At 42.2% G+C, this 23,666-nt stretch overlaps 2 protein-coding genes; one reads left to right on the top strand and one right to left on the bottom strand.

Annotated features, from left to right (window-relative positions):
- Positions 1–1,111: 1,111 nt before the first annotated feature.
- GSTUM_00001929001 (uncharacterized protein) lies at positions 1,112–3,352 on the bottom strand. XM_002839186.2 has 2 exons: positions 2,923–3,352; positions 1,112–2,862 (listed from the first exon to the last, which is right to left on the bottom strand). Exons 1-2 carry the CDS (start codon positions 2,971–2,973, stop codon positions 1,342–1,344), a joined length of 1,572 nt encoding a protein of 523 aa, XP_002839232.1. The 5' UTR covers positions 2,974–3,352; the 3' UTR covers positions 1,112–1,341.
- Positions 3,353–22,257: 18,905 nt separating this feature from the next.
- GSTUM_00001928001 (uncharacterized protein) overlaps positions 22,258–23,666 on the top strand; it is a 2,657-nt gene continuing 1,248 nt past the window's right edge. Inside the window, exons 1-5 of the mRNA XM_002839185.2 lie at positions 22,258–22,784; positions 22,859–22,919; positions 23,005–23,136; positions 23,177–23,290; positions 23,347–23,648. Of these exons, the coding sequence (XP_002839231.1) occupies positions 22,291–22,784; positions 22,859–22,919; positions 23,005–23,136; positions 23,177–23,290; positions 23,347–23,648 (1,103 nt within the window). The 5' untranslated portion in view covers positions 22,258–22,290.

Raw genomic sequence — 23,666 nt, 5'->3', positions numbered from 1 at the left:
ATTGACAAGATGTCCGTGGCAGCTGTACCGTCGGTGATGGTCAAGTAGAACAATATCAAGCCTTCTTAGACTATCTCTCTCTACACTGATGATTCTATCCTAAGTCTCCTTGACACATACTACAGTTGGCTTCTACCTAATAGTATAAATAGTATACCTTAAGAGCTTCTAAAGGGAGAAATATAACATATTAAAAATATAGCTAGAATGCATTATATTAATAAACAGATATAAGGTTTCTCTATAATCAGTTAAAATTGGAATCTTATAGCATAAGATTTGCCTCCTCGTCATTATTTTGAAAATATTGTCTGCACAATTACAGCAACATAATCATACTACTCTGAATCCTTGGAAGCGTACAGTATAATTTTCCATTTGCCAAGCAGTTTAATGTAAATTGTTTGTTTTCTACATCGATATTACCATGAAGATTTTCCATTTAGGTAATGTGAGGCATCTGACGAACTCTACAAGTAGACATACTACAAATTCACTTAACTGCAATCTTACCTTCCTGATGCATGGTCTTTGTTTGCTAATTTGTCCTGACATTAGTTGTAACATTCTGATACATACTAGTTATGAGAGAGGCTTTTATTAGTTCCTCGTATCTGATATACTTAGTGTATTGAACCTATGTAATAACATTTATAGACAATTATTTCACATTATTTTTATGAATCTGGGGCTTATATTATCACCCTATTCTTAACCTCATTGGATCTTTTCAGATAATACTGAAATGCAGGATTACTATACTAGTAGTGTTTCCTATTTAGGTGGGGAACATGATAAGGGCAGTTATGCAGGAATGGGACAAGTTGATACCACGGCAATGTAATAGGTATAGGTATATTGAGAGTACATCTTCAAACCTTGAAGTTTAGTGGTTTAAAGATCGGAATAGAATATAAACAGAATTTCAATCTCTGACTAATAATATGGCAATTTCAACCTCATGATAGATTATTGTTATTGAAATTTTAACAATACGGGGGGGGTATCATAGTAGTTGTGCTTGTCACAATTGGGGGTACCAGTAAATTTTGTACGGAGCCTCGTCGAGGGTTTATCTACAGATCACCTATAAAACAAAAAAAATAAAAACTTATGAAATGACCACCAGTTTCTAATAAACCTATACTCCGTCAAGGAGAGGGGATTATGAAAAAGACAAAACAACTGAGTATCATAGGGGGAGAAAAATTTAGACTACAAATCACTTTCTCAAGCAATTGTCTAACTTAATAAATCAAACCACTATGCTAAACATAAGAGTCAGATAGAAAATCCGGAGCATAGACAAAGATATGGGGGAAAGAGAAGGATATTACTAGTCTACTTCCACCTAATCCTCCCGGCATCCTTATCCTTTTTCTCGCCGTTGCCCCCTCCATCCATCTCAACTTTCCTTTTAGGCGTAGCCAGCATGTTAAGCCTACTCCTTAGAAGTACAGCTTTCCCACGGTCCCTAAGCGACTTCTTCAAAGGGGTTCCTGCAGCAGCAGCCGCTGTAACCTCCTTAGTCTCCTTAGCCCCCGTAGCTTTCGCAAAAGGTTCCTCGGTAGAGGCAAACTTCAACCTCTTCCTTGCACCACCTTCTCGTATAGTATCCACAGCCTCTCCATCCCCAGTGTCGTTACCACCATGACCACCGGTGTGGGAGGCTTTTCGTTTCTCACCGAGTGCAGTGGCGGCGGGCGCCCATTCCACAGCTGTCCTGCGGGCTATTCCTACAAATGGATCTTCTGAGCTCGTCCTCATGGGAGTCAATAATGGGGTTGGCGCTGTTGGGGTGTCTTTATTGGGGTTATAGTTCAGGGAGTGCATGCCATGGAGACGTTTGTAGTCTATTCCGGCACCTTTGCTTCGGAAGGTAAAACCATCTGTCTTAGGCGGGGAAAGTGGGTTTCTTTCTTTCTTCGGGGTATCAGTGCTTGGGAGTTTGATGCACCGGTTTGGTAGTGCGGCGCTGCTAGGGGTTGGATCTGTACACTCTATGGCTGGGGCAGCTATAGCACTCGGAATCTTCGAGAGAGTAGTGCCGGCCCGAACAAGACTATGTCTAGTAGCAGGCGTAAGGTTCAATCTTCCAACCGTGGAAATCTTCGCAACCGTGGCGGAGCGGTTCTTGAAGCCCTTTGTCGGGGTCACGGCTAACCTCGGAATCCCACTCAGTTTTCTGGGCAAGGAGACCGTCTCCATCTTCAGAGCTGATATCTTAGTCCTCTTCAGAGGGCTGGCGCCATCGCATTCAGCTTTCCAAGGACCCCCAACTAGCGTCTTGACAGGACTCGGCGAGCTCGGTGGTCCACGATCACCAAATTCCGCATGGGACTTGGTCCGCTTGACACCGCGTGGTATCTTCTCGATTGTAACCGGTTGCTTCGGGGTGCGCTTAGCAGCATAATGCGTAGTGATACTCTCCATCTTCTCAAACTGACGTTTGTGAACGTCGGAAAAACGTCTACTCTTCTTCTCCGCAATTGGCCTCGCAGGTGTAACGGAGGCCGGGAAAGCGGGAGGGACAAACTCCTCAAACTTCTTCTCGCCGGTCTTAATCACACGGAACTCAAATCCGGTACTAGGAACTTTGGGTTTCTGCGCGGGATTACTAGGAGTGGTAGGGGCCCCATCATTAACCTCCTCCGAGAAGTTACCAAGCTGTTTCGCGGTTGTCGCAGCGTATGCCAGGATCCGACTATCCGGCTTCGGAGTGATGAAGGGGGTCTCCGGATACAGAACCTTCTCTAACGAAGGGTACTCGGGTTTTGGCAAGGATGGGTAGTCAAGGGTTGTAGCGGGGGTAGCAGTGGAATTGAGTTTTGACGCGGCGTCTGCAATTCGATCAAGTGCTGACTATAACTAATTCGTTAGCGTTACCGAAGATACCACCGAGACAACAAAGTAAGGAGTCACATTAGTGGCCGGAGAAGCCGCACCCGTCTCCATAGACCTTAAGCGAGCCATGAGGGATAAGAAAAGATTGCTAGGAGGGTTCGATTTCTTTTGTGAGTGAAGGGATTCTCAAACGGAATGAGGAGCGCAGTGGGGAGATCAAGGCTTTTATGCGGGTGCAAAGGCGATATAAACACACATAAGCCGACGGTGGGTTGCACCAGCGAGGGGTTCGGTAGTAGCTGATGCGCGGTGATGTACTGAATGTGAGAGTGGGGGGAGAGGGGAGTGGAGGATCGGGGAGGTGCAGGAGTGGAGGAAAGAGCTGGGTCGCGTGGGCCCAGGTGTCTGTGACCAATTTGTTTTGTTATAACATCGACGGTCTCGGAGCAAGGGCGATGTTGAGCATTAGGGCAATGGTTGTCAGGGGAACAGTGAAGGCCAAAAAGTGATTGGGGCGATAGTCTAAACGATGGAGGTGTTGGGCTGGCACGATATTGAATGTGTTTTCGCCAAGCATAGTCACTGTCCGTCAAACTAATATCATACAGGTTACAAGCAAGGAGTGGTGGAACACATACAGGCACACGATGTGTTCAATTTACATGATCTCTGAAATAACAATACCCGGGGTTTATATGATACAGTTACTAATCAGAAGTGTTAGTCCAATGCTGGCTAAGCAACGTTGCTAAAATGCCGGCATACAAATAATATTACGGTAAAGGTCTCATATGCCGTTAATGTTTTCAAAAATCCCCTCAAATGCCACAGTACCCTCAGATGCCACAGAATTTGATTATGTAAGTTTTTTGTTAAAATTTTTGTTAAGGCTCCGTTCGGCATGTACAGTACGAGGGGGGGGGAAAGAAGTAGTGCGACACAGTAGCAACCACTTTCCACAAGATCGCAACTCTACTCCCAAACCCCATCACTACAATACTCACTATATCCCCCACCACCTGCCAAACCATTTCAGAAAAGCACTATAAGGGTAAAGGGAACCCGCAGAAGTGAGCGTAAGTAGTTTAATTAAATGAATATGTACATAAAGTTGAAATAATAATAAAATTAAATGATTTAGAGATTAGTCCACAAAATCTTGAGCAGCGGCGATCGTTGACAAAGAAGCGACAGCGCTTCGAGCGGGAAACCACATGTGATGACCAGATCTGTATTATTGCTCTCCGAAAAATAGCGGAGTGGTCTTTGAGAAAGATAGCTGCCGAATTGGAGGAAAAAATAGGCCTTAAAGTTCACCATAGTACCTATGCTTACATCTATCAATGGTATCAGGAAACAGGTAGTCCTTCCAACTACCAGTGAACAGGAAGACCTCCAATCTTCCAGGAGTCTGATCTACTTAATCTTAAGTCAATTATTAAAGAAAATAAAAGAAATAGAAGACTCTCTTGAGAGGATATTAAAGAAGAAAAGCAATTAAAGGCATTATCCAGGACAATTAGGAAGGCAGCTAAGAGTCTTAATTTAAATAAAAGAAAACCACACAAGAAGTAAGTACTTTAATGAAGATTCAAGTGTTTACAGAACTAAAAGATATTTTAGATGGAGATTGCGCCCTAAAAATAGACCAATTAGATTTGGTTAGTGTATGAGAAAAAGAGCTTGGAAACTAAGAGACTGGTCCAGAATCATATAGACTGATGAAACCTCATTCTCTACAGCTGGATTTGGACAGAGAGGATGGGTGATAAGAGAATCTTCTGAGGAATATGATCAGGATTGCATTGATGAGGTCTGGGAGTCAGGAAGGGAGACAGTTATGGTATGAGGAGCCTTTTGTGGGGATTTGAAGTCAAAGCTAGTGGTAGTACCAGGAAAGGTTAAAGTGGATTCTTATGAGTATACTAAGTATATTCTGGATCCAGTTTTAATTCCTTTCTGGTATGAGTATTGTGAGAGATTTGGCTGGACTAGGGTTGTTGAAAATGGTGTACCAGGGCTTAAAGGGTAGGTTCTACATCCTTATAATTATTGTATTTTCTGTTTTTTGATATAGAAATACTTACTTAAGAATATAATCTAACTACTGGTTTAATCACTGATATTCTACAAAGTCTAGAAAAAGGAATGGGGTGGATATATTACCCTAGCCACTACAGTCACCAGACCTGAACTTAATTGAAAATATTTGGGAAGATATGGAAACTTACTTAGGGAAAAGGTATGGAAGAGTTGCAAGCAAGGAAGAGCTAATCAGAGCTGTAGAGGAAGCATGGAAAGATATTCCTGATGGATGGTTTATGGATCTTTGCAGAAGTATGCCAAAGCAGGTCAGAGAGGTTATTAGAAGAAAAGGGCACCAAACTCATTATTGATTTATGATTTTCTTTTTATTTTACTTTAAGGAAATACTAAGTATTTTTTAATTTTATCTCCTTTACTTATTTTATTTATTGAATGTAGTTGTGGAAAATGGTAGTACTATATGTTGTTAATATTGTTTCCATACGGGAATTTGTGTTGCACTGGTGTCGCATTACTTTCTTCCCCCCCATCGTATAGTAGAGTCATGTCCAGAAAGTTTTTGTACCCTCGCATAGCAACCGCACAACCACAACCCCCAACCATAAAAATTTCAAAAAATATATAAAGAATTCAATTAAAGAAAACATGATAGTATTGCTAGTAGACAATAAAAAAATTTATTACCATTTTGTATGGCCTCCATTTGCATCCAGTACAGCTTGCATTCTCTCAGGCATCCTATCTATCCATCAATCTAATTTCTCTTAGGGAATTAAATCTCACTCTTCCTTTGCTGCCTCAAACAATTGAGCTGCACTATGAGGCCTTCTTTCCAGTCTGGATAATCGCTTGGTAAGGGCTCTTTTGAGTAGTGACCATGTGTTCTCAATAGGATTGAGATCTTGTGAGTTGGATTGCCAAGGGAGTTTTTTGTAGCCACTGTCTGCTTCCAATTTTCAATTTTCCTCACCACCAGGCCAGGAAGCATTGTCAGCAGCAAGGTAGATATTGTCAGAAGGTCTATTCAGACCCTCTATAAAAGGGATAAGGTAAGGCTGGTGGATCTCAGTTGCATATTGGTGAGAGTTTAGGCCAAGTCTGTCTCTTTTGCTGGTTCTTTCCTCCTCCCTCCTCTTTCTCACAAGAATTAACTCAGTCTTTCTTCCCTTCATCATTGTAGTATATACTCCAATGCTAGTCCTTCCAGACTTAAAGCTAGGCTTTAAGTTTTTTCCTTCCAGCTCTTCACCAGGTCTAACTTCAACCTTTCTGCCAGTTGGATTTGGATTATAAACAAGGGTGGCTTCATCCACACAAACAACCCAATTCCATGCCCCTTTCCAGTTTCACCTTCTCCTAGTATACTCCCTTTTCTCCTTTTGTTCTTTTCTCTAAAAAGGCTTCTTCCTAGGTATCAGAAGCTTAAATCCAGCTTCTGATATAATCTTATCAATAGTCGTTTTACCAATACCACTATTGGCTTTTTTGGTAATGTCACTTAACACTAAATGAGGCTCAGCATTGATAACTGACTCTACTATCTTTCTTTTTATGTCGGTAATCTTGATTGATCTTCCACCTCTTTTTGCATGGTGAGTGTTTCCACCCCTAGATTTAGCTCTTTTGACTACAGACTGAACAGTTAACTTGGATACACATAAAGACTTAGAAATTTTGTCATATCTTATATCTGTATATTTATACAGAGTATAAATTTCCTTATTCAGGTCTTTTCTTGCTCTTAGATTATGTGAAGGTGCCATGGTGAGAAGGGTTGTTGTGGTGATGAGATGATGCGGGGTTGCACCTCAAGGTTACAAATACAAAGGCTTTCCAGACACGACTGTACCAATCAAAATATATCGCAATAAAAGTTGAAAATAGCATATATGCTAATAAAAAAATTCAATATAAAAAAAAATATAAGTATTTGGCAACTATGCTCCACCGCTATGTGAAAGAGAAAAAAAAAGTCGTCACACAACTCAACTTAAGACACATACCAAAAATCAAAAACATAGGATACTAACCACCTAACAGTGTCTCCACTCTTATGGAAACATTCTTGAACTATACGGTTAAAACCACTATGTGAAACTGCCTATACAACCATAGTGACCTCTTCAATATTAGCTGCATACCTTATGTTATGCAAGTACAGGCATATTTCCAACAATTCGCATAGTTTGAGGATGACACTACAAGGCATATAAAGTACCTCCTAGAGCTGCTACTCTTTTGTATTTGCAGAGAGAAGCTCTGCAATATAGGCTTTACTGGAGTGAGCTGATGTACAAATTCTTTTGGCATTAAAACAATAGTCGATATATTTCCCAATATTGCTCAAAGCATGGAGTATAAAGCAGCCATCAATTCTGAATGCGCTATGACTTTCTGAAACTACAGAGTCTGAGTCTGAGGAGGCTGTATTATCAGAATCATAGCTAGTATTGTGCATTTGTAGAGAATTTGTATAGGATAATTGTAGTTTATTGATCATATAAAAATCGGGAATAATGGGATTCAAGTAGAAATATGCAATGGATTATTATCTATTATACAAGAAGAAACTCTTTGTTTTAGAGTTCAGAGGTTTATACTTTTCTTGAGTGCTATTTCATGATTCTACACCTAGCCCTACTATAAAAATATACAATAAAAATTTATAAACGGAATAAAAATATATTGTCATTTTGTAACACATGCCAAACACACCCATATATAAAAACTTTAATATGCCAAAAAATAAGCTTAAAAGTGACATACTGAATGGAGCCTAAAAGAAATTTTTTGCATCATAGAAAATTAAGAGAAAGAAAAGTCCAAGTACATACATGCGAGAGAATTATACTATAAAAAAGAAATTTACTAGTCCTGCAAGCAGTGACAAGTAGGGAAAAGTACTGAGAGTTCAGAGCAAGAAGCAAAGAGTGTAAGGAGATGAGCAGAGCTTACAGAGTGAGTAAAGAGGAGAGAGAATTGAGTAAAGAATGGAGAGTAAGGGATTCTAGAGTACTGTAAAATCTCCAGAAATCTACTATCTCTACTTTGTCACAAATATTCCTATAACTGGTGACTTTGACTTGAGATAGATTTTAATTACAAAGTTAATGAGATCTAATATAGAGAAGTAACTCAGGCTATACTGTGTCAGGAAAACACTAATTCTTTTTAAGAACTGTTGACTTAGAATACAAAGAGTACGGCTATGAAAGAGTGTTGATTGCAACCGATTATCAGACATTAGAAATTGAATGAAAGGAGGGAGAGAGTAGATTGGCTGAGGAGAGGAAGTACTGGAAGAGGAGATAGAGTGAGAGAAAAAACAAAGTTAAGTCAGAGAGAAAAAAGAATGGTGAGGTAGAAAATACCTGTTCCTATATAATCGGAATTCTCCGCTAGTCGTACTAAGACTAAGTAAATAATTTATATTGAGAACCTAATTTGTATGTAATTTACATAGAAGTAAAACTTACATAATATTCCCTGCGGTATCTGAGAGTGTTGTGGAATGTGAGGGGATTTTTGAAAACATTAATAGCATATGAGTCCATTACCGTACTATATACAATTACATGCTTTCAATAAACAGTACTTGGTCATTCTAAAAGTATCTGGAAATCTTGGCATGCCATCGGCCTAGCAATTGCCAAGATTTCCAGATACTTTTGGAATGGCCAAGTACTAATCAGTAAAAATAATAACACACGTCTCGTATGTCCAGTACATCTGATGCATCGGATGTGCAAAACGTAAAACACGAATCAGGATACAACATCGCTTGAATGTTGTGACCTGACTTTCCTTGCATTGCAACCCACGTCCTCCAGACGTTCTGACATAGACCCCTACATTCTCTGCTTCCCGACAATGCCCCACCTCCACTCATCCGTGTTCAGACAACCTCTGATCCACCGGACTCATATCTGGTCAATATCAGACCCTGCTTGCCTAAGTCGGGATGACCTCTGATTGGGCTGCCTGAGTCAGAATAATGTCATTCCACAGGGGTTCTATCTGGACTACGTTGCAGGCTGGCCTGTTCCAACATGATATTATTTGCTTTGAATTCAAAAGTCTGGACCACTCTGCCATTCTGTACTATCTAGATACCGTAATGTTCTCCTTCTATGTCCGCAGTCTTTCTCCCTACCACTCACCTCACCGGGACATTCGCCTTATACCATATTCTCATCCTGTTCGCACTATTGGTCATTTGGACATCCTCTAGATGCCTTCAGCGTGTGCCAAATTCTTCCTGACCCATCTTCAGCTCTATCCCCTTTCTTGTAATTCTCTTACCTTCATGCAGATACTTTTATATATTACGTCGTGGTAGTGTTCAACTTTAGTATATACGGTTGAATATTGCATGCAATTTTCCCTTAATATATGTCTCCATTCATCTACTATTCGCTCTTTGCTGTCGATGACGCACATCAGCTCAGCCAGCAAAATAAATCTATTAAAGGTGATATTTACAGGTCCGCAATTTCCATTAATTATCTAGGGGAACTTTAACTAGGCTCTCAGTCGTTAACGTCTGGCTGCCGATCACTAAATCCCGCCAGTGGATCTTGGCCTTCCTCCAATTCCTCGAGGCTTAGCAACAGGCGACTAGGCCAAGAAGCATGCATCAAGCGCCTAGGCATCCATCTTAAACTCCCCACAGGCAAAGGTCCAGGACTTGCTGAATCTGGGACTAGAAGCTCTAGTGCCTGGGCAATCGACTTCTGGCTATAATTAAATGAGGTGTCGGTTTCTTGTGACTGTACTGGACTTTTCCAGCACTCCTCTAGAGCGAAACAGTCTAGCCTGGCCTGATCTGGCATGGGCAGTAAGGGTATCACGTCGCTTATTCGACACCGCAGCTCTGTGACAAGAGCATACCACTGATCATCATACCCCTTATGGCGGTCTTGCTGCATGCCATAAATCTGCTCAACCATCTTCTAGATCGTTGGCGGCATGTATTTGACAATTGTGTCCTAAACCCCCTGTGGGCACTTTACTCATGTTTTATTCTGCTGTTGTAACAATCCCTCCTCGGATGGTTAGTTCTTGGTGACAGAGAATGATACTTCTCTTCTCCTTCTGGGTCTTTCTTCATCTTACGATAGCACTAGGACTCTGCCTACATTACCGACAGTACAAGACCTCTGTCTTCTATCGGGAACGCCAATCGTAAGCTTTCTCTAACTCTTCTCCATGGGTAGCTTTCCTCTGCATAATGATAAATATGGCAATAAAGATAAAGATCATAAAGGTGTTTTATATTCGTTAACGTAATAAGTAGGAAAAGTACTTAGAACAAAGTGTGAAGAACATATCCTCCTCCTCTGCGTTGGCCTCCTTAGATAGTGTTCTTCCCACCCATAATCATGTGACCCCAAGTGGTCAAATGTGTAAAACCAAATCTTAACAAACTAGTGATGTGATCACAGTGGCCACATGCTCAAAACCCATGACCTTATAGCAAGGTGATATGTGAAAACTCATAAACCAATCATAACGCAATAAACAAGTCATATGACTCGACTGAGTCATATGTGTGAAACCGATGACCTCATAACGAGGTCATATGCAAAATATAAATTATATGCGCAAGGCATACATGCAAAGCACACTCACAAGGCATACTCGCCAGGTGCACATCCCATGACTCATAATCGAGTCATGTGTGAAACATAATAAATTATAACATAATAAGTCATTTGACCCAAATGAGTCATATGTGTGAAATAATAACATACCTATGACTTATAATTATAAGTCACATGAAAACCTTTTCCTTGCCAAGCCACGTTCGTGACAGCTGTGCAAAAAGGTCTTTGGTGTCTAGTGACAAGTTAGTAGCTTGGTCACGAATCATGTATTATGAGAGTGCTCGAATCTTACCTCCAACTGCCTCAGCCTTGAAGTTCCTTAGCGCCTGATAGATTGCTGATTTCTATACGCATAGTGTATAACAGATTATAGCGCACTTCAAACAGATCATAGGGCGTTTATCTGCCCAAGAAACTCGGGATCAACAATCCTATGTTTTTTCTTTTCCGTGAAATACTTACCATAAATCCCTTCTAGAATCTGTGGCACAGGGAAGTGCACCGTCAGGTTCTGCATCGGGGTTATTCATGATCAGCAGTGGTCACTATGGGGTTGTTACCAGGTGTAAACGAAACTCATAGCCTTTTAGGTTACACATAAGCCTATCTTGTTCCAGCAGATAATTCACCCTACACGTCATCGTTGTCTGATCTTCCGGTAGTTCGTATAACTTAAAAATGTGATTCTTCACATGGCATATGAACTGAGATCGCATCCCTGTGTTTTTGGCATATCTTTATTTGTTAATAGTGCCTACTACGTGCCATCACGCCTGGCCGAGACGAGTTACCTGATATACGGACTGCTCCGATGGTCTAACATCTTCAGTATGTCCCTGCCCTTCCACCGCGTTCTGCCAGACTTTGAGTACCAGACCTGTCAATTCAACAGTATTCAGGAGTAGGTACTCGAACCACATGTACCCCAGAATGAGTGACTTTGCTAAGCTTAATATCACTCCTGCTGTCCCTGTTGCTGGGTGACACTGTGACTTACTTGATAATAAGTCGTCCTCCGGCAGTGTGACAGGGAAACCGGCAGGACTAGAACTCCTGATATCAGACGTAAGATCACTCCCACCAGCTAGTTGTAATAAGAATCGTGGAATGCTTGATGATGGAAATGCAGCAAGACTGTAAGGCCAACTACGAATGATTCGCCCACGAGGCCCTGATGTTCTCGGTCCAGGATTGGCATGTTGTGTTCCGATGATGGTGGAAATCTGCAACGTCGCTGTGTGATCATTTTGCTGTCAGTTGGGTGATTACGACTCATCAGACCCTTGGGGTACAGATCTGTTAAGAATATTGATCTATTCGGGATCAGGTTTGGTGTCCAATTCCGGTTTATCCAATCCCCTCAGGTTTTGGTATCTATTACTGCTCTCCTCCCTAAGATAAAGTGTTTCAGTAGCTCTTTGTCCTGAAGGTTCTATCTCAGGTTCGGTATACACTGTGGTCTGTATGGTGGTTTTCTGAAGGTGTTTTAAGGGTCTTCCTATTCACGTGCTTGCAATTGGTGGAGGAGACAGGGTTCAATGTGATGACTGGTAGTTCGATAGTGTGATCTAGGAGCTGCCATAGTCACTTAGTTGCATTGCTGATATCGACTTTCCAGATCCCAGTCTGTTGAGTCGTGCATTGCATTTATATCTATTCAGATTTTCCTCTTAGAGAATTGGTTGGCTGCGTATCTTGTTTACATATTATTTATGCCTCCTATAACAGGTTAGTAAATGTCAGGTAAGTGAGTATTAAAGATGCAAACTGTATGACTCTCGAGTCTGCTATATAGTAGGTGAGGTGTTTGTCTAGTTTGCTGGCATTGAATACGACCCATTGGATCTTATACACGTCGCTTTCGGCCTAGAGTTAAGGGCGGCGTAATCATCAACTATGGCTCTGTATTGTATTCCAGTCCAAAACGAACTGTCATAAGCGTTTAATATTAGGTACGTGATGAAGACATTTCTGGTTATCATGGGCCCAAAATGAAAGAATTAAAGAATTAGGAGCAGTGAAAATCTCTCCACAGTGAAACGCATAGCACACTCTGGACTTCAATGATATCTTGTTCTTTCTAAATATTCAACTTGAACTTTGCGTTCATGATCCATAGCCTAGGTTCTCAAACATTGGAAGGTTCAAGACTCGCACACTGGTATAGTAGGGGAAATGTAGGTTTCACCAGGGCAGAAGGCTTAGCAAGATCTAGCTATAAACAGAGTCAGTTAGTGACACTATTTCTCGTGAAATATACGCCATACCTAAAAAGGGTTAGAGATATCTAACCTTATCTCCACGCATTCCAAAGGTGTATTCATTTAAGGCCACCAAGCTAATTGACAGGATGGCCACCCAATGCCAGGTCAGTTCTGGACTGGGAATGTAAGACGTACCAAATTCATTAACATAATACACTAGCAATATTCGAGTACAGTCTGAGGAGTCAAATCACTACAGCTACCGCCACTTTCATACTATGCCGGGCTAGTAAGGAATATGTGAGGCGCATGCCAGGGGGTAAAATAGTATCATTACTATCACAATTTATCTTCAGCTATGAAATGTACCCATGTGAAAAAATCCCGCACAGTCATTAAGAATCTAAAGGCAAAACAAAAAAAGCAAACTCAATAAAGAAAAGAAAAGAAAAGAAACCCGAAAAAGTAAAGTAAAGAAAAGAAACCTGAAAATGCAAAACAGAAAAAGAGAAACGGAGGAAAATGCGGCAAATTCAGCATCAACCTCTAGCACTCCGACATCTAGTACTGCAGTAGTGTGTTGGTGTTTCGTCATCAATATGACAGTGAGAATCAGGAGAGCCAGGCACCAATAAATCTTGGGGTGCAGGGGCAGCAATTACAGCCTGCAGACCGGTGATAACCAGAGAAGTCGGGAGAGGCACCAGTGTAGGACCAGGTGTGGGGGGAGCCAGGCTGTCAGTTGTAGTTACAGAAGTTGGAGGAGACGTAAGACTAGGATGGGGGTTTGGGGGAGTGGACAGAGCGGTTGTAGCCACAGAAGTTGAGGGGGTTGACAGGGTAGGATTGGAGATTGTAGAATAGGTGGGGTGGATGCCAGCAGAATTGTGGAGGAAATTGGTAGGGGTGTTGAAGTTGCTCCTTCAGCGCTACTCTCAGAAAAAAGAGCGGGAGAGGTGTCTTTGGTCCTATCATGACCAAGACGGGTCCGGCCTGGGGCCTGTGGGTTTTGAGGTACTCTACCATCCTAGGGTTCTTTCTGACAAGCGCCATCATAGATCGGAGCTTCTCCAGTTCAGACAGCGGTGAAGGCCAGGGGTCTGGATTGGTAGGGGGGTAGGATCGCAAGGTACCGGGAGTGAACAGGACTTCATCCTATGTAGGTTATTAGATATAGATAATAACAAACGTATTAGTTGAAAGTTTTTGAAGATTAAGAACTTGTATCGTCAATCACCAGTACTGCCGCACACTCAGAGTCAGGATAGGCAGTGCAACGGAGTCTTGAGGGGCTGGGGGCAAAAGTGCCTTCATCCTATGTATATTATTAGTTATGGACAACAGTTCTGGATGAGAATGTTTAGAAACTTACCTTCACAGCAATGATTTATAGTACATGCCGGTGCCAGAGAGAACGCAGCTCCACCATCTCCTCCGGCTCCTGCTCCTGCTCCTGCTCCTGCTCCTCCTCTTCCTCATCTTTCTTGCCCTCCTTGTCCTCCTGGTCTTCCTCCTCCTCCTCCGCCTCAACGCCCCCCACAATATCTCCAGATTGCCAATGGTAATCACAGACCCCACTGTGAAAGAACACCTATCTGCCATTGGCAGGCTCTGGGGTGAGAGCCTGGGCCTCCCTTTGATACTGCTCCAGGACTATAAGGTCTAGTAGATCTTCGACACTATTGGCGAGATTCCATACACATATGCCATCATCTTTAAGTAAAAATATGAGCTTTTTGAGTAGGAGAGGTTCTGCAGGCACACAATGAAGGGATCGTGTACCCTGGCCTGTCGCCCCGATGAGATATCTGTAGCACCTGCTGGCCTCCTCTGCCCATTGGCTCTTGACTACCGTGAGCATATTTTTTATACTCGGCAATTTCCTGACCCCCTAGGTGATTACCTGATCAGAGTCAGTAGCACAATAGGAGCAGGCAAGGAATGTGTACCCTCCCTGAATGGCCACGTCCACTGAACGATGTGAATACATATTGCCCGTGGGCAATATGGGGAGGACAAATCTGGTTGATCAACTAATAAAATAAGTTAATACAAATATAGCTGAACATAGATCAAGAGGAATACTTACACGGACAGCTCTTGACCTCCACCAGCTCGGCCCGCTCTGTGAGATGATGCTCATTTGTTATCTAAAGCTTCATAGTGGTATCCCTGACCAAGATTATCTGATGATATTGGACTTCCCAGAGGTTGTCCACCTCGTACTAGTCTTTAACCAGCTTAACTTAGGCTGCAATTGGGGGAAGGAAGCGGGCTAGAATCAGGACTGACTCCAATTGGGAGTCGGTCAAGCGGCAGGAGTCTAACGGGTGCACTATCATGTAGGCTCAGAGGCTCACGCACCACCTCTGGTAAGGAGCGCTGGTGGCGTGTGAATTCTCAAACTAGAACAGCTTTTGGCGTACATAATATTGCCGTAGCATCCGCCTTCTCAAGTAGGAGAGTTAGTTAAACTGATTGCTGTAAATGCAAGTAGCTTACAATTTTCACTTACTTAGAGTCTTCTACTACCTGTTCAAAGGGCGGCCTTTCCTCTGCCTTCATGCTCGTATTACTGTTCGATGTCATAGTTTGTCACTTGCATCTCATTGTGTCGCATTTGGAGGGCAGGGTGGTAGAGCATCTATATTAAAAGAGATATGTTCATAATTCACAGTATTAGTAGTCAATGGTTGGATGGAGCATTCTTGGTCACTCGCGCAGGGAGTCTTTGTTGCTCACATGGCACTGTGTCTCTGTTTGAGGAGGGAGGGGCATTTTTTTCAAGAAAGATATTACCGAAATCAGTAGATGAAAAACCTGATTCGCAGCTGGTAGAGGTGAGCGTAAATCGAAGCAAGATGTTGATGCGACGGAGTTGACGATAGAAGTAGAACATTGATGAGAAACATTAGTAATGAATGGAGAGGTGAGTGAGGAGGCTGAGGAGAAATTCATAGTTGCAGTACAAGAGGTATGGGGGAGGATAATCAATGTCTTATACCCTAATGTGGTGCACATACAAACAATACTAAGTGCTCAGGGGGGAAGTGTACTGACAAATGAGGCGTGTGATATTGTTGTTCAACTATGTGAAATTGTACCGACAATACAAACTAACCACCTTGTCTTCCAAGTGACTGGAAGTTTTTGAGTATAGATATAGATACTAATATAATTCTAAGCGTATCTTGATCTGTATGTAGTCCTGAAAGTAATTGCTCTAAGGTTTACAAAATAAGGTTTTAAGCTACACACTGGTCCTGCCCTCTGAGGTTAAAACCTTTGAGTCCTATAGATATCCACGCACCAAGATAACTACTACAGGCTCTTACAGGTGTAATCTCTTCCACAATAGCAAGAACTGGAAGCTGGTAGATGGGTTCTGGTAGAGTCATATGTCCCTTTAGAACAATTGGCAAGTAGACATATTACATGTTATTATTGTTTTACGTGATATCTTCCAGTTTGTTCTAAGTGTTGATATTGTGAGTGCAGTGGATGTGGTGAATATTGTGGATATTTTTCCTGGTGCAACTGATGTGACCTTCTCTTAGTGGTGATTGATTCAGTTTAAATATCCAAGCTCAGTTCCCGATATTCAAGACGCCCTAAAATATTTTCAACATTGGTATGTAATCCAGGGTCAAGGTAACACTGACTTCTCCAGCCCACCTGTGTTTTAAGTTGAAAGTAGTACATCCTACACCTGTAGACTGAAAAGAAGGATGTCACGGGTCCATGAGCTCATGAAACCAGATATCACAGTCCAAGTGCTCATGAAACCGTACAACAAAAATAAACAGTCAAATACACATAATACACACAAACTATATGCTAAACTGAATCGACCATTAACTACGTCTTATGTCATCTGGATTTGGCCCTAGCTGACATCCGAATCTATACACGGAACAGTAAGCCTTCTACTTGCAACTTATCATACAAACAAGCTTCTCTAAATCTACTAACCTTAGTACTACAATGCCTACCAATTATTCATTTTGTTGCCAGAGGTATGCCCATCTTGGCCCATATGAGAGACATCTGCGAACTGGGTATGCTGATGTCAGTGCTCTCCTTGCATTCCACATATGGAGTACTCCTTCGTCTAAGAGTATCTGGGACGCGGAATCCTACTAATTACAACACCACACCATAAACTATGAGAACAATCAGCCTGATTCTGACTATGAATCTGACCCCGACCCTATCACCTGCCAACCTGACACCATTACTGATGCGCTTGCACATGAGTCTGACACAAAATCACTGAATTTGGTGGACGCTTCTTTGGTGTCCAGTGAAACCCAGCATTATCCCTGTACGAAGGAAGTTATTGGAGATGTGTGGAGATTTGTCAAAGAACACAGAGATCTGTGTGAGAACTTGTGGATGCCATTTGATAGCGGGCACGATTTCAAACTTGCATCATGATTGAAACAAGGTAAGATATCTAAGGTACAGATTAATGAATACTTTTCAAGTGGCCTCCGTTATATGGTAGATGTTACTAAAAGTTCGATGCATATACTCGAGAACCACCTCCGCTCACTAGATCAGTATAGCTTATTTCTATAATGGTTCAAGGCCCAGGTCGAGGATGGCACCATAACATTGCCATTCTTTTACAGTAATATTTTAGACTGTATGTGATACCTTTTTCGTCATAGAGCCTACACAGAAGATTTTGTTTACATGACATGACATGAATGTAATCCCAATAGATAAAGAGTATATGCAGAAATATATACAGTGGACTGGTAGTGGGATGTTCAAGTACCCTGCCAATAGCAATTGCACTCTTTTTGACAGAAACAGAGTTTAACATATCACAGGAAACAGTTCTACCTGGTGCGACTATGGTTCCCATTATTGGCATGTTGGATCAAAAGCATCTCACTAACCTCTCAGGTAACAAGAGGGCATGGCCAGTATACATCACAGTTGGAAATCTTCCGTTGACTATCCGTAACCGACCTGGATCAATGGTAGTTCTGCTTCTAACAGTATAGCCCGTCCTACTCCAGTTTCCACAGTCTTCTTCCTCAGACGAACTAAAGAGACAAATAAACACCATACTATAAGCTGTATTCGAGCTCCTATTCGAGCCCTTGCAAGAGGCCACACTGGTTGGTGTGACAATTGACAGTACAGATAGAAAAATATGAACATGTTTCCCTATCCTTGTAGAGTGGATTGCAGCCCATATAGAAAACATTGCACTACATGGAGTAAAATCCAACGCTTGTCCTAAATGTGAGATACATGCAGATATGTTATAATACAGCACTCGGGTGAGGTACCCAGTGGGAGATTATATAAGATATACACGCATAGAATAAGGAGTTCAAGTGGGCTCAGGGAAGCCTACTTCAGGCTACGTCCATACCACATTTGATACTCCCAGTATCAAGATGAAGCGAAATGTTTTTAATAGACTACCATGCATTTTACCCACTGGCCTGCACCAGCCAGATCCACTCCATACTATTTATCTTAGACTATTCACACATGTGATGGATTGGGTTCTTGGATTTCTTAAGAAACACGCAAGGCTGGAGGGGTTTGATAATACCTGGAAATCTTTGGTTCCGTACCTAGGATTCTTTGTATCCAGTAAAGCGTACAGCAAGGTTACCTAGTAGCAAGGAAAGAAGTTGAGAAACTTAGGACATTTTCTTTTGCGAGTTCTGGCTGTGGCCTGGAGATGGCCTAATAGTATACAACACCTACCCTTCAAATAAGCACTTGCTAGTGTCCATTCATTACTCGATTTCAGTCTGATGGCAAAATACCAGAGCCATACTTGTGAGATGGTTAATTATATAGATCAATATGTTAATCTATTGCACTCGATGAAGGATATCCTCTTGCAGCTTAGAATGTCTAAACCGATACGGGCAAAGATTCACGACCAGTGAATAGAGTTATAATATCAGAGAACGCTGGTAGATCAATCTGTGACTATATCTAAGTGGTCCCTATAGCAGGAGCAGCACTGGGAAGAAGAGAACGACCAACACATAGAATTGATATAAGCGGAGTCTCATTTCAACTTCATTAAGATGCATTTAGTTCATTACCTTCCCGATCATGTGTATCAGTTTGGCATTATTCTGCAGTATTCTATGGAGTTTAGTGAGTTAGTGCATAAGGAGCAGCAAAAAGATGGATGGTGACGTTCAAATAAAAAGGACGCTGCATGGCAGATCTGCCAGAGTTACGGTTGATACCACACGAATCAAATGAGACTTTTGATCATAGATGCTGTGTGACATTCCAGAGCTGATATGCCTGCAGATGTCATGGATCCTTTGGACCAAATATCTCCGGAATCCCAATTTGTAACTGACAAGCTGTCGGGTCCTCAAGTGGCGTTGTGGAGATATTACCCACCATAGTGATTTGTGCAAAGCCTTGGGCATTACGAGCGACAACATGGGTTTTGAATTAGTTTGATATAGCCAACAGAACTTGCCCTTTGAGCACTGCTTGCCTGAAGATCCCTGAATACCTCGACACCTCCACTTTAAACAATTGATACAACTTGAAATCCCAGTTCTAGTGATCCAGGAAACCAATGTTTACAATATCCACAGGGCACGATGTACCGGCACCGAGCTCTTCTGCAACCCAGCAAGTAGCAACAATTAGGTTTAGACACAGACTGGTGGGTATTAAACATATGTTGTACTATTGGGCCATCTGTCCGGGAAACCCATTGCACTTTCCAAGCTCTACCACTATTGGTAGCAAGATACCGTCTACTGTCTGGCAGGTGTTTAGGTATTGAATGCAGTGAACTCTGGACGCACATCAGAGTTATATGATCTTATCACTGTAGAGCTGCCGAAAATACTGGATCCGCAGAGGTTTACGGTAGTGGACATTAGTACTATCCTAGGCCTTACCTACGTAATCCCTGAGGTGGACAGGTGATGGCTCGTTAACAGTCGGATAGATTTAAGGACTTTCAATGAGATCTATTGAAAAATCACCAGATCAAGCTGCGCTGCCTCGACGAACTCCAATATTGTACTCCAGGGACCAATGTTTACTCGCCAAGATATTTCAAGCGTGTAAGTAAAAAAAGAGGAGATTTTGCATGCTGTCTACACCGATGTCGAGCCAAATTGTCAGACGAAATCTTCGCAATCATTTCGACATTAGAATTGCCTATATCTCGACACCATGATAGGAACGAGATGAAGATAACATGAGATGCAGAGCATGTAGGGCTGTGGGGATAACTTAGAAATCATAGAAGTGTAATATTTAAACTAAAGTACACGGGATGGAGATTTTAACTAGAGAATTGCGGAAGTAGTAATATCAAGAATGATGAGTGCCAGTGTAGATACTAGTGCCTGGGGATGTCAAGTCGGCCATCAGCCGTAAAGAATGCAAAACCACTAATGGGATAGATATCAGATGCCTAGAGAACATAAAGGAGAAACCACTGGCAGACGAACTCAATTTAGTGTCCCCTTGTTGAAACCTTATTGCAATGTTGGAATAGCAATGAGACATTAGAATGTAATTGAGAGGAGAGGTCGAGATAGTTACGTTGAAAGTGGGAAATAGAATTCACAGGTGCATCGGACAGTGCAAGAGAATGTACATAGGAAATAAGACGCAGTGCAACCAAGGGCTGCGATATGCAGCGCCCTCCAGAGAGTAAAGGACGGAAGCAAAGCGTCAGAACTCAGGTACTGGGCAATGTGTAGGGGGATCTATTATAACAGGACATAGGGGTGGAGGACACACAGAACCCCGTTAGGACATCTGAGTAACATGGTAGCGAGGGCCCAGCAGCAATGGGCATAAAGAAACTGAGGGTGACAATACGGGACGTACTTGACATGTGAATCATTGTAACACAACTCCAGACGCTCAGAATGTAGCAGATGTAAATAGTACATGATGTTCATCAGGATGCTGGGCCGATGTACTCGACATAGGATAAACTTTTACTTATGCTCTGGTACGGGCATTTACTCTCAAAACCACTACTCATACCTCTTTCTCTGTACTACCCATAATTAAATTTTTCTTTCTCCACCTGTTCTCCAAAAGCATATCTCCAACACTCCTTCTGCCTGCTGTCTTTATACCAACGACTGTATCACTTGCAATAGGTGATAGTACTGTTCTTTAAGAGTCTTTCTCCTTCACTTGTTTTAAATAAGCCCTCCTTCTTCTCACCCTTCACCTTTCCTACTCCAATTCCCTCAATCTTTTCCTCTCTGAACTTTCCCTGCTACCCTAATACCACTTCCCATATAAGTTAATTTCTTTCCCTTCCCCTCTTCCTCCTCTAAAAACCCTCTCTCTTTTCCTCTTCCATAACTATCCTGTTTCTTTCCTATACTTTCTAATCAACTCCACACCCTCCTTCTCAAACAACAATCACCTTACATCCACTCACAATCCACTGGTATCCCCTCCCCCCTCACATTTTTGGGTGTGAAGATTTTCTAGGCACAAATGTACAGTCCCTCATCAGAAGTGTTTGTGAAGTGCTTACTAAGCAACCTTGCTAAAAATGGAGACTTAAAAAATTTATTACAATAACCCATCACTACTATTGTAATTTATAAATAATTAGACTTTAAATTTATGCTACATCATTAGACTTTCCTCTGTAAGGTCTAGCATTTTTTAATTTTTTTCTGTTTTTGTTATAATTTACAGTAGTTGATCAAACATTTTGTCTGATATTTAGTTTTATATCAAGTATAGTGAAAAATTAACACTCTTATATAAATATTTCCCAAATATTCCATATAGTTAATCTGCTATAAGTTGAAAAACAATATGTCAAAGTTGTATTATGAGAAAATATTTATGGTCATATTAGTTATTGTCAAAGTAGTCACAATCTTTGTATTCGACACCTGATATTAAAAAAAATACATTATAATACCAATGATAAGATGATACTTCTACAACTTCTGGTTTAATATTTAGTTTATCATATTGTTAGGTAGCCAAAATCTGAGGAATCACTCTGGCACAGCAAGGAATTTAGGACAACATGTCATATTCTAGGAGGAAGAAATTTCAGGTTTGTTGAAGTTTGTTTGAAACAGTGAGGTGTGACTACTGGAAATTGGGAAAAAAACAGAAAAAAATTATAAAAATACTAGACAATATAAAAGCAAAGTCTAATGATATAGCATAAATTTACAGTCTAATTATTTATATAGTTACAGTGGTGGTGACTGGTCATTGCAATAAATTTTTTGGGTCCGCATTTTTCAGCGAGGTTGCGTAGTAAGCATCTCACGAACACTTCTGACGAGGGACTGTAGATGAGTAGGGTAACCACTTCCCGCGAATCCTACTTGCAATGTGAGTCGTATGAAAGAACGCTGAACCCTATCAAGCATATTACGTGTCTGGTGTGATATCGTAAGGCATTCTGGTCACGTTACCCCGGCCCCCGCTTGACGCCACGCGTTCCCCTGCACTCGCGCTAGTTCTACAGCATATTACTCCCAAATCCTCTCGATCCATCCCCCTATCACCACCGCTGCTAACAAATACAGTACCACGAAAAGAAGTAGAGAAAAATAGGATTAAACATGGCAGACAAGCAGGCAACAGTCTACGTAATAGACCTCGGCCCTACCCTCTCCCGTGTGCACCCCTCGCGGGGTGAATGCGACCTGGACTATGCCCTCACCTACATCTGGGACAAAATCACCGCGACCATGTCCACGGGCCGGAAAACTGATGTGATTGGCGTGGTAGGCTTCCGCACTGAGAACACTGACAACGCCATGGCCACTGCGGACGGCTACGAGAACATATGTGTTCTAGCACCGATCTCCCAGTTTCTGCTGGATCACCTGAGGGATTTAAAGCGGGCTCTTGTGCCTAGTCGCGGGAAGGGGAAGGGGGGGGATGGGTTTTCCGCTATTTGTATCGCCGTGGATATGATTATGAGGTATTGTCGGAAGTTAAAGTATATTAGGAATATCGTGCTTGTGACAGATGGACGGGGGGAGTGGGATGATGAAGGGTGTGAGGATATTGTCGGGCAGATTCAGGAGGAGGGGATTAATCTTACGGCGTTGTAAGTTTCTACTTTCTCTCTGGTGGTTGGGGAAGCGCGGGAGGGTGGTGCAGTTGGGGTTAAGTGATTATTAGGGGTGTGGATTTCGATGATGAGGAGTATGGTTTTGTAGAGGAGGGGAAGGTTCCCAAGAAGGTGGGTTACTCCCCCCTTCTTTTTTTGGGGGGGGTCATTGCCGAAACTGGTCTCTGGGTTGTTCAGCTGACGGATTTGACGGAAGGCGCGGAATGAGAAAGTTATCAAAAAAATGGTTGAAGCATGCAATGAAGGTGGCCAGGAGTTAGGTATCTTTGGCACACTTGCAGAGGCTATATCCGAACTTGGGAAACCACGGCTAAAGAAGATTCGCCCGGTAACGTCGTTCCGCGGAGAATTAACACTTGGTAATCCAGAAGCGTTTGAGACCGCTTTCTCCATCAACGTCGAGCGATATCCTCGCACTGCTATCGCGAAACCCATCAGTGCGAGCTCCTATACTACCAAAACTGAGAGGCTGGGATCCGGTGGTGAGGTTTTTGGTGATGGTCTAGCATCGAAAGGCACAGACTTACAAGCTGTCAAGAATGCCAGGGCGTATCAAATCGAGGACGGCACGACCGCTGGAGGAATGATGGATATCGAAAAAGAGCAAATGGAAAAGGGATATAATTACGGCAGAACGATTGTGCCGATCAGTGCCACTGATGAAGCTATCACGGTTTTAGAGACAGAACCTGGGTTACGAATCATTGGGTTTGTGCCCGTGGAGAAATACAGGAGGTATTTTAGCATGTCTACAACGAACGCCATTGTTGGAGCGAAGGATAATCTTAAGGCTTCTATGGCATTGTCGTCGCTCATTCATGCGCTTTTCGAATTGGAGTCGTATGCTCTTGCTCGATT

This window comes from Tuber melanosporum (assembly GCF_000151645.1).
Source record: "Tuber melanosporum whole genome shotgun sequence assembly, scaffold_314, strain Mel28".
NCBI classification, from domain to species: domain Eukaryota; kingdom Fungi; phylum Ascomycota; class Pezizomycetes; order Pezizales; family Tuberaceae; genus Tuber; species Tuber melanosporum.
Note: the sequence above shows the minus strand (reverse complement) of the source record. Positions and strands in the feature narration are given on the sequence as shown.

Coding starts and splice junctions, on each gene's coding strand:
- GSTUM_00001929001 (XM_002839186.2), bottom strand. CDS start 2,973: ATGGCTCGCTTAAGGTCTATGGAGACGGGTGCGGCTTCTCCGGCCACT. Junction 2,863..2,922: donor CGGCTTCTCCGGCCACTAAT/GTGACTCCTTAC, acceptor AATTAGTTATAG/TCAGCACTTGATCGAATTGC.